The 14,284-nt window shown below is 33.3% G+C and overlaps 2 protein-coding genes across 4 annotated transcripts; one reads left to right on the forward strand and one right to left on the reverse strand.

Moving 5' to 3' along the window:
- Positions 1–517: 517 nt before the first annotated feature.
- Positions 518–5,592, reverse strand: LOC106351678 (probable E3 ubiquitin-protein ligase ARI16). Its single transcript, XM_048781564.1, has 5 exons — positions 5,442–5,592; positions 5,038–5,126; positions 2,405–2,411; positions 1,520–2,321; positions 518–1,432 (listed from the first exon to the last, which is right to left on the reverse strand). The coding sequence occupies exons 1-5, from the start codon at positions 5,590–5,592 to the stop codon at positions 883–885; spliced, it is 1,599 nt and encodes a 532-aa protein (XP_048637521.1). The 3' UTR covers positions 518–882.
- Positions 5,593–10,733: 5,141 nt separating this feature from the next.
- LOC106347514 (protein HESO1-like) lies at positions 10,734–13,484 on the forward strand. 3 transcript variants are annotated; one of them, XM_013787074.3, is made up of 10 exons: positions 10,734–10,840; positions 10,979–11,058; positions 11,139–11,327; positions 11,413–11,592; positions 11,661–11,845; positions 12,125–12,220; positions 12,302–12,347; positions 12,496–12,602; positions 12,707–12,808; positions 12,902–13,484. In XM_013787074.3, the coding sequence occupies exons 2-10, from the start codon at positions 11,010–11,012 to the stop codon at positions 13,310–13,312; spliced, it is 1,365 nt and encodes a 454-aa protein (XP_013642528.2). In that variant the 5' UTR covers positions 10,734–10,840; positions 10,979–11,009; the 3' UTR covers positions 13,313–13,484. The 3 variants fall into 3 exon arrangements, with proteins under 3 accessions (XP_013642528.2, XP_048590742.1, XP_048590743.1); XM_048734785.1 differs by having other exon boundaries at positions 12,125–12,347; XM_048734786.1 differs by lacking the exon at positions 10,734–10,840 and having other exon boundaries at positions 10,900–11,058; positions 12,125–12,347.
- Positions 13,485–14,284: the final 800 nt, after the last annotated feature.

Here is a 14,284-nt window from a genome sequence, read left to right on the forward strand (position 1 = left end):
GAGATCTGTGACGTTGTCGGTTAAGGAGCTACGGTGGTGATGAAGTTGTGGGTGTAGCGAAGTGAAGTGTGAACTCGTGGTGTGCTTTTGCTGGGTGTCTTCTGTGATTAAATCTGCACGAGGATGGTAGATGTCATGTCGGTGTCGATCTCTGGCAGTGAAGCTAACCGAGGGTTCTTCTCTACCTCTCTCTCAATTAGCACTCATAGATTAAGTTGTTACTTTTCTTGATAGTCTGGACCTCTCTCCATTAAGTTTTTAGAAACTCACTGTGGAAGTTTTCTGATTCGCAGTGAGGTGTCGTGTGTTGCTGTTAAGATGCTTGAGTCTGAGGTATTCTGGTCCGTCTCTCTCCTCGAAGCGGTCTTGTGTTTGTAAGGTTGCAAGCGGTGGTTCTCCAAGGGGCAGCATCTGTCATGTGCCCCGTAGCTAGGATTTCCACCAACCGGTATGTTCTGGTTTTCACCAACTGGTATGTTCTAGTTTTTTTTGGTTATCTTGTTCAATTCGTTTTGATTAAGGCTCTCAATTAGGTCCAAATCAGCCCCAATTCTAGGATTTTTGCTTAGGTCCAGTACAAACCGGATTAGAGAAAATTCTAAAAAAATTAAATTAATGCAACAAATTTTAGCGAAAAACAAATTTCTGATTTATTCCAGTTTGATATCTTTTGAAAATCTGGTGTTTAGATAACTAGTAAAATATAGATTTTTTTACTAAATATTCAATTTGTTTCATAGAAATTAACCTAAAATTAATATTTAATATAAAATAAAAGTACTGTAAAGTATATGTTGAAATGTTGTAATAATTATTCAAAAGTCTTCAAAGTACAAACACATTCAAATGATCCAGAGAAAATCTTATAAATTACATATGGAACTAAGTTTCAACCTGAATTTCAGGGAAACCACTTTCAAGAGTCTTGACATATTCATGGAAGTAGTTACCAGTGATTGTTGAACTGTTTGACAACTCGACCTTGAAGGAACTGAAATAACCAGATGTGAGAGCTTTATTCATCAACTCTTCTTGAGTCGCTTTGTGCCTAAGAAGTGTCTTTCGAGCTTCTCCTCGAAGGTGCTTCACATACTGCGTCTTGGGGCTTTGGTACATGGCTATGAAATATTCATAAGCACAGCTCCATTTCAATACAAGCCTACACTGGACCATAAGCAGAGTTGCTTCCTTTACAGCATCAACGTCTTGCTCGTTAAAACTGCTGTTATCCGTCAGTCTTGGAACGCCGTTCTCCTCTATGGCTTTGAGATCCGACTTGGAATTCTCATACTCTTCAAGACATGTCTCCCACAGACGCAGGTAACTAGAATCGTCCACTTGTCTCATTGATAGTTGAAACAAGAGTTCAACACAGTTCCAGTTTCCGTTGTGCTCTTCCTCTGACAGTAAGCAGCGCCAACAGAAGCTACAACTGATCATTGTGAAACAATAAAGTAAACATGAAAGCGTTCTGATTTAAAAAACAAAGAGATCTAAGTTTTAAGAGATGAGGGCAAACCTGCAGATACAAGTTATCATTCTCAAAACAGGGTCATCGGTCCTCTGCACGTGACAGTTGCAGTTAGGACAACGTTTGGTGTTTTCAAGGAGCCAAGCATTGCTCTTTAACGTATCCAAGGTGGAGCTTGACCAAACAGAAGCTTCCTTGCAGGTCACGGGTCGATGTGACTCGAGCGTGCAACTCCAACAGAATGTGTGACCACACAAACACACCACACCAAAGTCAAGATCATCATCTTCCAACAGATCCTCATGAAGCTCGATGGCGTATTCGCAACCTGGCGCAGGACACCACTTGATCGATTCCTTGTTGGCCTCCACGAAAGATCCCAGAATGTATCTATCGTACATCATCTTCACAGCTGGTTCTGTGAGTTTCTCAATCGTATCGGGTCCAACTGGAGCAACACAGTCTGGGTTAGGGCAAAGGACGACTCTCTCTTCCTCCTCCGTCAGAAGGTTGCTGAGATGACTTCTCCAACAAGTTTCAGAAAACTTGTGTGAACAAAAGGGTGTGGAGACCAGATTTTCTTGACCTGCGAAAGAAGACACAGAATCGTTTTCTTGACACGAACTGAAAACTTTAACCAAACCTAAGTCCGAGAGGAGCTTCTCCTTGTCGTCGCCCAAACGGTCTGAAGCCTTGAACGAGTTCCAACGGAGAGAGATTAGGATTAAGGTTGCATCAGATTTGGACAGCAAGAAGACTTCCGAGATCTGGTTGATTTCACTCGTCATCTTCTCACCAACTTCATTTGTTGTGAGAACAGAGTACACGCTCTGACCATTGGTTTCCAGAGCTGAGAAAAAAATAACAAACTTATGAACAACATATAAGACGCAAAGAAAAGTCTTTGTGAATTGTTGTACGTGATTTTCTTACCAGCTAGCTAATCGAAGGGGAAGCAACTCAGAGGTTCAAAGACAAAGATGATTGTAGACTTAGAAAATGCTCTCTTGATGAGTAGTGTATCAACCCAAGCTCATTATATAGAAGAATCCTGAATAAGTTAATTTTTTTATATTTGTCGATAAATGTAAAATTAAAAGTTATCAAATTCTATCATAAATCTCTGATATGTGGTTAAGAAAACAGATAAAATTTAGTAATCATATCCAAAAGATAACAACATAGAATTACGAAAGACTTACTTCATTTAGTTCTAAACAATATAGCCTAACAATTATTGACGCGTGTCGCTAAATGTAAAATTATACATATCATATTCTATCATAAAATCTCTGATATGTGGTTAAGAAAACATATAAAATTTGCTAATAATATCCAAAAGAAATCATAAGAGATCATGAAAAAAATTACCTCATTTAGTCCTAAATAATATAGCCTAACGATTATTGACGCGTATCTATAAATGTAAAATTATACATTATCACATTCTATCATAAAATCTATGATATGTGGTTAAGAAAACAGATAAGAATTTGATAATCATATCCAAAAGATATCATATGAGATTGTGAAAACAAGTTACTTCATTTAGTCCTAAGTAATATATCCTAACAATTATTGACGCGTGTCGATAAATGTAAAATTATACATTATCATATTATATCATAAAATCTCTTATATGTGGTTAAGAAAACAGATTAAATTTAGTAATCATATCCAAAAGATATCATCAAGAAATTGTGACAAAATTACTTCATTTAGTCCTAAATTATGTAACCAAGCGATTATTGACGCATGTCGATAATAGTAAAACTATACATTATCATATTCCATCATAAAATTTCTGATATGTGGTTAAGAAACATACAAAATTTGCTAATCATATCCAAAGATATCATAAGAGATTGTGAAAACAAACTACTTCATTTAGTCCTAAGTAATATAACCTAACGATTATTGATGCGTGTTTATATCTATTTTTTAGAAAATAATTAGATTACAAATAACTGACAAAAAATAGATTATAAATTAAATACTATATTTTATCAAAACTCTATAAAAATGTGATGTGTGGTTACGAAATAGAAAAATTAATGATAACAGTATCCAATAAAACAAAAGTTATGCGCTTAAAAAAAATCAAATATATAAAATAGTGAATTATAATATTTATCAGCATGTATAGAAGAATCCTGAAAAAGTTAATTTTATATATTAAAAATGGGGAATTTTTTAATTTATGCTTAAGAAGTTTAATGATAGTTAGAATAAGTTGACGATTTTTGACATGTGTCGATAAATGTAAAATTACACGTTATCAAATTCTATAGTAAATCTCTGATATGTGGTTAACAAAACAGATAAAATTTAGTAATTATATCCAAAATATATCATCAAGTAATTGCGACAAACTTACTTCATTTAGTCCTAAATAATATAACCTAGCGATTATCGACATGTGTCGATATATGTAAAACTATACATTATCTTATTCCATAATAAAATCTCTAATACGTGGTTAAGAAAACAGATAAAATTTGCTAATCATATCCAAAAGATATCATAAGAGACGTGAAAACAAACTACTTCATTTAGTCCTAAGTAATATAACCTCACGATTATTGATGCGTATTTATATCTATTTTTTAGAAAATAATTAGATTAAAATAACTGACAAAAAATAGATTACAAATTAAATACTATATTTTATCAAAACTCTATAAAAATATGATATGTGGTTACGAAATAGAAAAATTCATGATAACAGTATCCAATAAAACAAAAGTTATATGCTTAAAAAATCAAATATATAAAATTTTGAATTATAATATTTGTTAGCATTAAAATTATGAGTGTAATTGATACAACTCTCTCTCTCTCTCTCTCTCTCTCTCTCTCTCTCTCTCTCTCTCTCTCTCTCTCTCTCTCTCTCTCTCTCTCTCTCTCTCTCTCTCTCTCTCTCTCTCTCTCTCTCTCTCTCTCTCTCTCTCATACTGTTTTTATCACTCGTGTGTTTGGATTGCTACTACAAATAAGGAACACACACAACTAAAGAGTTCCTCAAACCGGGGTACTTTTCTCTTCAGATATCAATATCTAGATATCACTAGTAATCTTGATCGTATAGAGTTTCTCATTGCTTAGAGAAAGAATTAAAAAATGGTGAGACTCCCTCTAGCTCACTCCCATTTCAAAAAGATGAACCAGCTCATATGCTACCCACACTGCTTTCTCATTTTATCCTCTGCTCATCTCCTAGTGAAACTGCTTTTATCCTCTGCCGTTTGGTTGACTCATGACTATTGGACCTTCGTCTCTCCAAGTCTTGGCTCAAGTCCTTGTATTATTAGGCTATGACCACACAAAACTCATTAAGATCATTCTTGCACACAAGGCCTACAATTCTCTAACCAGAAAGACTAAATTTGAACTCTCTTCTCTCACAAAACATTACATTGGTTTTAATTCTTTTCAGCTACACAATTTCTAGTGTGACTTTTGATCTTTGTATTCATATAAAAGTAATGTTACTTCCATATCCTCCATTAGATAAGCATCTAATTTAGCTGCTCTCTAGCTCCCAATAACAACAACTCAACCTCTACCATCTCGTTACTAGCACCCGAGATGGTAAGCAGCTCGATAATCTTCAAGCTTCCCTTGATGTTCATTATGTGACCATCGAACCTCTCCCCTGGAAAAATATTTGTCAACACATCAGCTGGATTTGCAGATGTATGTACCTTCACCACCTTTACAATCCCATCATACACCACTTCCCGGATATCGTTGTACTTCACCTGGATATGTTTTGTTCTTTCATGAAACATGTGATTCTTTTTGTAAGATACGACGCACTCTGCGAATCACAGTATATTTCCAATGAATTTTGCTGAAACCCCATCTCTTACAACTTCTCTTCCGGATTCTGATAACATTATATACTCGGCCACTGTTGTCAATAGTGCAACCACCTTTCGAAGACATGACCTTCAACTCATTGTATTACCTCCAACTATGAAAACAAAACCTGTAATCGACCTTCGTCTATTCATATCTGATGCATAATCTAAGTCGCAGAATCCCTTTATGTTGAAATATGCACCTGTTGAGAATGTTAAGCTCATCCATGCAACACCTTTCAAATACCTCTTTATCATATTTACCGTTTCCCAAAGGTCTTTATCCGACTTGCCATATATCTACTAACAAGTCTCACTTAGTACGCTAACTCCAGTTTCAAACCCACCATTGTGTACATAAGACTGCCAATGATATACCATGGATTTTATCCACTTTCAACCATGGTATATAGGTGTTTTAGGAATTATTGTGGGAACCGAAATTCGCACTGTCGATTTCCGTTTAAATAAGGAGACTAGGAAAACTCTAATTTTCCAGAGGACCCGGATATCTGCTAATTACAAAACGTCAAACAATCAGAACACGAGAATAACAACAACAAGATATATGAAATCGAAAAGAGAGCAAAGTAGATCTTATTCCGAATCTGCGTATGAACGTTTACGACAAGGTATAAGCCTGAGCTCGAGAGCGGTCGGTGAGATTCCTAGTTCTAGCAACCCTAAGACGGCTAAACCTAATTGAGTCACAGCTCGAAATAACAAAAACGGAAAGTTGCCTAAATTGCTCTAAGTGCTAAGTTTGCTCTGAAAAATTGTCCTTCCACGTTCCTCGCCTAGGACTCCTTATATACTAGCTCCAAGGTCGGTTTACGCTTTTACTCTTTATCCTTAAGCCATCATAGCATAAAAATGGAGATATTCCATTTTTCCCGATCTTCGCAATTATCTTCAAAACTTCCGTATTTATCCGCGGAAACTAGACATTTATCTTTCCTTGTGGACCAAGCGTAAACCGTGCTGTGGTTTACGGGCTTTTGGTTAAGAAATCGCAGGATGGGCTTCGAGTCGTGTTTTAGGTCCCTTTGGGCCGTCTTCCAACTCGAAGTGTTTACTACAATTTCTTTCGATAGGGAACGAGCCTTCCGCGGTATTAATCCGCAAAGTTTGATCGATGATTTAGAATAGCGGAAAACATAGACTGAGCTCGCTACGGTCTTCGGGAGATAGCATCGAAGGTTTGACGAGAATGCATGGACTGGTGTCGTTTCGACGTTTCGGAAGAGCTCGATCACTACGTAACGACCGAGCGGGATGGACGCTCGGTCGCTACGTAGAGACCGTGCTTTGGCTCGAGCTCGGTCGCTACATAGCGACCGAGCGTGGGCGTTTAGTCGCTGCGTAGCGACCTGTTTCGAGCTTTCGTCGAACATCTCGTTCTTTCCTCCGCATAGCTTTTTCGTAAGAAAGAATCTATTTCGAAAAGTATTCACCGGAGAAATTCTTATTTTCTTCCTCGGACGTTTTGAATGTTAAGTTCGTCGTAACCGTTTTTGACCCCAACAGTTATCTATGTTGTTTTTGAGTCCTTTTAGCACATTTACATGTTTAAGGATGATTTGGAGAAAAGTGGTGATTTGGATGTATTTTGGAGAGAAAATGAGAGGAAGCTCGAAGCTGACCATCAAACCAGTTCGAGATCGACATTTAGAGTCCACCATCGATCGATGCACTCTGTGCCATCGATCGACAGCGAAGCGCGCAAAGCTCAACCGGCTTAAAATCAAGTCAGGACATAATTACGGAAATACCCATGGCCGACTTTTAACCTAATATTTAGGTGCTATGTCATTGTTCTAGGCAACACACGCTGTTTACACTATTCCTATTTTCTAGTTTCACACAGCAAAAGTTTTTAGTAGATTTGGAGAGAAGATCCAAGACTCCTTCAGAGATTTGTATTGGAACTCTAGTATTTCTAACCTTAATCTATTTATGAATTCCTTTATGTTATTTGCTATGAATTTCTTTGTTATGTCTGAGCAGTTCATCTTGTTAGGACCAGGGTTCAAATAGGATTATGAAGGATTAGCTCCAAATATAAATGGTTGAGTTCTTTGTGATATCCATCAGTTGAATTGCTCTTATTGCTTGTGTTCTAGAGTAGCTAACTAGAACCTTGATATTAGGATAATTAGGTGTAAGCGAAAGCAAGGTCTGTTACCTGAAATAATTCATATTGTGTTAGGATTGCTAGAAACAAACAGAAGTTGATCTAGGAAACCTAGTGAACCGCATATTCGACTTCAAGTTATGGTAGCTTATCTGCGCTTTTCTCCAACTCCTTGGAGTGTTCTTCTATCTTATTTGTCAAAGCTAGACCTCTTAGATGAATATGCGGTTATTCGCAAAGACGTTGCTTTCTCGAGCTGTGTGAATTTTGGTGATTTTTCTTTGTATGATGGCTATGAGCTAGGCTAGTAACTTGGTTTCGGCTGAAGTGGCCATATGTTACTCGTGATAGTCACTTTATGTCATCGTCACATAGTTCTAGTTATCTCTTTTTTTAATGCTAAACTGTTAAGACAAATTTGTACTGACTTTTTGTGATATCTCGGAAACAAGAAGTAAACAGTTAAAAACAAGATTCAAAAATTAAATATCGATTTTATTGATGAAGAGAACCAAAACTACAACATATTAATTAATTCTAACCGACTAACTCTATACTCGAAGCCTTGAATAATGAACCTTTTTTTTATATGTTGTCTTTGGTTGATAATTATTTTAGATCTTTACATATTCTGAAATATGTAAAAACTTATTTTTAATATAAGTTTTTCCCTTTACCAGATACGAAATAAAAATCTAATGTTGAAATCAGCAATAGTGGAGAAGAAAGTCAGCGTTAATTATCACTAACAGTAATATTAAATGTTTTCTCATAAATTATTGTAGGAAACTTAACAACTTTAACCGAAAAATTAATTGAAATACATATTCAATACACGATAATTGGTATTATAATATATACTAGATCTCGATCCGCACAACCGCATGGGTGTTTGTTTGCAGTTTTATATATGTAGATATTTATTTTGGATTATAAGTAGTATACACTTTTATAAAGTTAATCGTATACTTAAATATTTATATAACTATTTCATATACAATAATTTTATAATCTTATACTTTATATATTGTAGTTAATCAATTTTTTAAAAACCGTCAAAATGTATTTGTTGGTTATTTTTATATATTTATCTTAATATATTTGCATTTAGTTATTAAAATTTTTTTATATACGCATAAAATAGCATATTTAAAAATTATATTGTATTTATTTATGCTAAATTCTGACCCACCTTTCAAAGCTGGATTTTCTTTAAGCAATATTTTTTTACTTTTATTCATTTTAGATAATACATTATTGTATAAAGAAAAATATTAATTTTCTACATGTAGTATATAGTTTGCTAATGTTAAGTCGTTCTGTCATCATATTATATTTATAAAATGAGCATTTTATATTTATAAAAGGAGATTTTTTAAATTTATCAATTTAATATAAATTTATATTTTAGCTCAATATAATAATTTTATTTTAACATGACTAATTATGATTATAAAATAGATAAAAAATGATATAATTTTTTTATAAACGATAATTGAATATATATTAATGCATAATAATAGTTCATTGCTAATTACAAAATTAGTGAAAATATTTACATAATTTTTTTGAAAATTAAAATATTTATCAACAGATTTGTTATAATAAACTTTAAATATATATATATACATATTTAAAATGAAAAGATATCATGATTAAATTATTCACAAATATTTGATATTATTAGCTTTAATGAAATATATGTTAATTTTTATACATGTATTATATAGTTTGCTAATGTTAACCCGTTTGACCAACATATTATATTTTTGAACATAAATATTTATAACTATCAAAAATATATATATAAATTTATTAATTTAAAATTATTTTACCATATTAGTTCAATATAATATTTTTTAATATGATTGATTATGACTATATAATAGATAAAAAAAATAGGATAAATTTTTTACTTTTATTCCATAAATGATAACTGAATATATTAATGTATAATAATATTTCAAAATTAATTACGAAATTAGTAAAAATATTTACATATATATTTTTTGAAAATTAAGATCTTGTAAAGACTTTATCTTTTAGATTTAGAAATCTCAGTAATATGCAAGATGTCTGTGATCCGATGAGTTGAGACAAAAATCATTTACCTTGAACATTAGGTGAAACTCGGATCTCTGAATTTTAACTATGGTTCTTGAATTAAGGTTTAATATTCAGTGACACTGCATAGGATAGATGGTGATCCTTAATATACAAAACAGATTTGAACTCTAGTGTTAACAACAGCTAATGCGTTTGTGTTGAATTTTTGTTTAATTATCTTCTTTGTTTTTAAAAGTCTTAAACATTGTTTTTAAAGCCTGTTGGCTTTAAAGCTGGTCGAGCTAATAATGAATACACAGGTTACGTGGAGAATGAAGAAGGTGACAAAGGAACTTAACCATATGTGTGTTACTGATTCGTTTGTTTACGCCAAAGTTTGTGGAAGATATGAGACTAAGATTACTCAATCAACGCAGTAATACCTATGGTACAAAGCATTTTCTTAAGAGATGTAATACAATTGTCAATACATGGGCTCTGAAATAGATAACCTAATCTATTCTGTACAATATTTTTAATAATCTTTAGACATGTTCTTTAGCTACGAGTTCTCAATAACTCACACGTGAGTTAAACTAACTTTCTTGACTTTTTATCAGGTAATGGCTACTCAACCATCAGAAGCAGAGCTGACATGGATGAACAAATGGTGAATGATCAATACGTTATGGTAACTTGCACCGTTAAGCTGAGAAGATAAGGTCTCCGTTCTGTAACCATTGCGTCAGGACAGCAGCTAAAAGTATCTCCTCCTTATATATAATGTTGGTCAGAACCTGTTTATGATTAATCTAGTTTTAGATAGATGAATGAATTTATAATGTATGTAAAATTCATGGTCAGAATTGTGAAAATATGATATTTTTTTTTTTTATCAAATGTCTTGAACAAACGGGCTGAATAGTTTTATAATGTTAGGTTTGATGGTTCTAATGAGATTTGACATTGTAATGTGTTAACGGTGAAGAAAGTGTATGCTGGTTAACCAAACCAGATTTTTAGGCTTACGTGTCATTATAGTTACGATTACAGGGAGTATTTTAGTAAGTTATAATGAAAATATAGTTAGAGCATAAATGAAATATGATTTTCTAATAATGATTTATTTTTTAAAATATCACACATGAATCAAATTGTGATTTCTGTTTTAATATATAAGATGTGGACAATCCCGACTTTTTAAATATTGAAAAGATTCTAAGAAGCAAGTAAACCACAACGAATTTCGTAAGAAAGCCCTAAAACTAGTAGCCGCTCGTGTTCATCTGGAATTCATTGGGTTTTTTTTTTTTTTTTTTTTCCAAGGTACGAATCCTAAATCCGAAAAATTGACTGCTTCTATTCCTTCCTTGCGCTTCAGGATTCGAAACATTATGAACAGAATCGCTTTTATAAAACTTATTAGTGTGATAACGTCTTTCTCTTTTATAATAAAAATTGAAGGTTAATTTATTTGGTATCTTCATCATCTCCAATGGACTCTCGAAGTGGTGTGGCTGAGGAAAATACTGTTTCAAGTAAAGGTGAACTGAATATTATTATTTGGGTGAAGATTGGGTTTGCCTTGACTAATCTAATCATCCATCCATCCTTTTTTAATCAGGGATTCGAAAGAAGGTGAAGAACTCTGAGTCAGTAGCGTTACAGAGATACAAGATTGATACTTACAACTTAGTGGATCTTGATAAGGTTTTGAATGATGTCTACTGCTCTTGTCGACCTGTTTCTGCTGACTACGAAGCTAGGAAGGATACTTTGAAACACATCAACGCATTGGCTTTTGATATCTATGGTAACCAACCAACATTACTTAAGCTCTGTTAACATCAAACAAACACACATCATTTGTTTTTGTTTTATTTTTTGGTCTCCGTCAGGAGATTCTAAGGGTGACAGGCCGGTCCTCAAGGCGTATGGGTCTTTTGCGATGGATATGTTTTTCGCGCGGAGTGATTTAGATGTGTCTATTAACTTTGGTGATGGAGTATCTGAGCTTCCTCGTGATTCGAAGCTCCAAATCCTTGAAAGATTTGCGGAAAAGCTCCACTCTTTGCAGGGTAAGTATTTGGATGTTTTCATGTACTACTAGTTAGTTATTGGATGAATGTGAAACTGCATTTTGTAGGAGAAGGGCATGTTAGGAATGTTGTTTCTATCCTCAGTGCTAGGGTGCCAATTGTTAGGTTCCTTGATCAAAGGACTTGTGTTGAATGTGATTTGGCTGTCGATAGCAAAGAAGGCGTATTGAATTCACGGATCATTCAGATTATTTCTCAGATTGATGACAGGTTTCACAAACTTTGTCTCTTGGTAAGATCTTAAGGCTTTACTTCTTTCAAGTCTCTTCTGTTCTGACTTCTGACTTTTTCTTTAAGAAAATAATATCGTTTTCTTTTTACTATCAAAGTGGAATACGGCATAGATATTATTGAACATCTAAGTGCTAAGGACTTTTATGGCTACCAAATATGTAGTAGATATCAAAGTGGAATACGCAAGGCTTAACGAATGCATACCAAATATGTATATAACTTTAGTTGTGGTGGTCAATCAATACATTTACTAATGCCACTATGTTGCCTATGTCAGATTAAGCATTGGGCCAAAGCACACGATGTTAACAGTGCGTTAAGCAACACTCTGAATTCTATATCTATAACGTTGCTAGTTGCTCATCATTTACAGGTAGCCACTCTTTGTTGGATTGCCACTAGTCACTCTCCTTTTTTTTCATTTTTTGTTTTTTTATCTTCTGTGTTAATGCAGACTCAAGATCCTCCCATTCTACCTCCATTCTCTCTACTATTTAAAGGTAATATCATCACATATTCAAAGTTTGTGAATGTTTTGTGTGATATTATCCGCTCCTTTGTAGATATTTATGTTTTGTTATCATCCTATTCTGGCGCTTGTTTTTGTGATTTCCCTTTATGTAAATCAACTTGTCTTTTTCTTTTCAGATGGAGTTGATCCTCCCAATGTTGAGAAAAGGACGCAGGAGTTCTTGAACAAGGAGAAGCGAAATAAAGAATCTTTGGGTAGACTCTTTGTAACGTTTTTTGTCAAGGTGCTTATCTTTTTTTACCTTTGAATCGAAACAACAATTGAAAAAGCAAAGCCTCCACAAGAAGCCTTTTGCTATATCTTAGATAACTTTTCTGTGGCTTGCAGCTGCAATCTGTAGAGTTCCTATGGAGACAAGGACTCTGCGTCAGTTTGCGGAGTGGTCTTTGGATATCCAAAAGGTGGAGAAGAGCTGGTGTCGGGATTAATGTAACTATTTTTATCGATAATAATATTCATTTGCATTCTGACTTTTGTTTTTCTTGATCTCATTACTTGAGATTCGGTGTGTAATAATGACAGGTTGAGGATTTTTTAGACGTGTCTCAAAATGTTGCAAGGGTGGTTAATGACAGAGGAGCTAAAAAGATATACAGTTCTATAAATCAAACTGTCGAGGAACTTTTTGAATTTCTTAATGGCAAGATCGATGGAGCACATCTCAAAGACAAGTTGTTTGTCCCCCAACCCCTTGTGGAGCCTCCTCTTGTGCCGCAAGTCGAAGTTTACCATCAACCACCTCATCACAACTACAGATGTGATGAGTTTAAGGGTCATCACAACAAAAGGCCTCGTTTTGGAAATGGTGGTGAAGAACCAATCCATGCAGCAGGTGACGACAGTCATGCAATTGATCTGCCACCGCCACCACCACCTTTTGGCAGAGTTTATAGAATTTATTGTGATAAATTCGGTCCTCAAAACCTCCCCTGATCTTTTTTCTTGCTCAGTCACCAACCATTTTTGAAAGATGAATATAATTTCATGTTATATAGTTGAGAGTCTTGAGACCCGATATGAGCAAATGTATTTAGTGTGGGTTTTTGGTTACTAGAGAGAGAATACATGGTTTTATTATTATATACTAGATCTTTTTTTTGCGCTACGTGCGGATAATGGCTAAAACAAAGTTTCCAATCATTTTTTTACATATATTTTTATTGTTTAACAAAACTTATAGTTGAAAATTAAAAAAAATAGAATGTTAGAGTAAATAGAAAAAAATAGTGATTGATAGAATCATTGTAGTTAACCAAGTGGTTGTTTGATAAGTACTATTAGTAATGAACAAAAGTTTTACAAAATAATGTTTTTATAATTTTTTTAACAAAAAAAAATCATTTTATTTTGGTATAAATAATTGTATTATTTTCAGTTGTTGTTTTATATTTTCCATTCTCAAAATGTTGGAAGAAAATAATCACTATCATAATCTGAAAAACATTTACGGTATATCTAACTAACAAAACTAACTATACATATGAATTGAATTTTATGTAAATTTAACATATTAATATAAATTTAAGGTTGTATATATTTTGTTGTTATCAATAAAGATTTTTTTAATTATTTATAAAGTGGACGATATTAATTTTATCCCATCAATATTTTTGAAACCGGAACGGACATTGGCTCGGTATTTTAGTTGAGTCAATGGTCGGACCGGTTCTGCCGGATTTTAAAATTTAATATAATTTAAATTTAAGTAACTATATATATTTATAATTATAAAATTATTATTTTTAGAACTTATATTTTTGTTAGAATCTAAAAATGATATGAAAATAAAATGAAAAGTTCTAAATAATATAATATATATTGAAAACTAATTTATTTAGATAGATATTAAAAGCTAATATAGATTTTTTTATTAATGTAATCTTGTTAAAACGTACAATTATTTTT

The sequence above is a fragment of the Brassica napus genome, chromosome A6 (genome assembly GCF_020379485.1).
Source record: "Brassica napus cultivar Da-Ae chromosome A6, Da-Ae, whole genome shotgun sequence".
NCBI lineage: Eukaryota > Viridiplantae > Streptophyta > Magnoliopsida > Brassicales > Brassicaceae > Brassica > Brassica napus.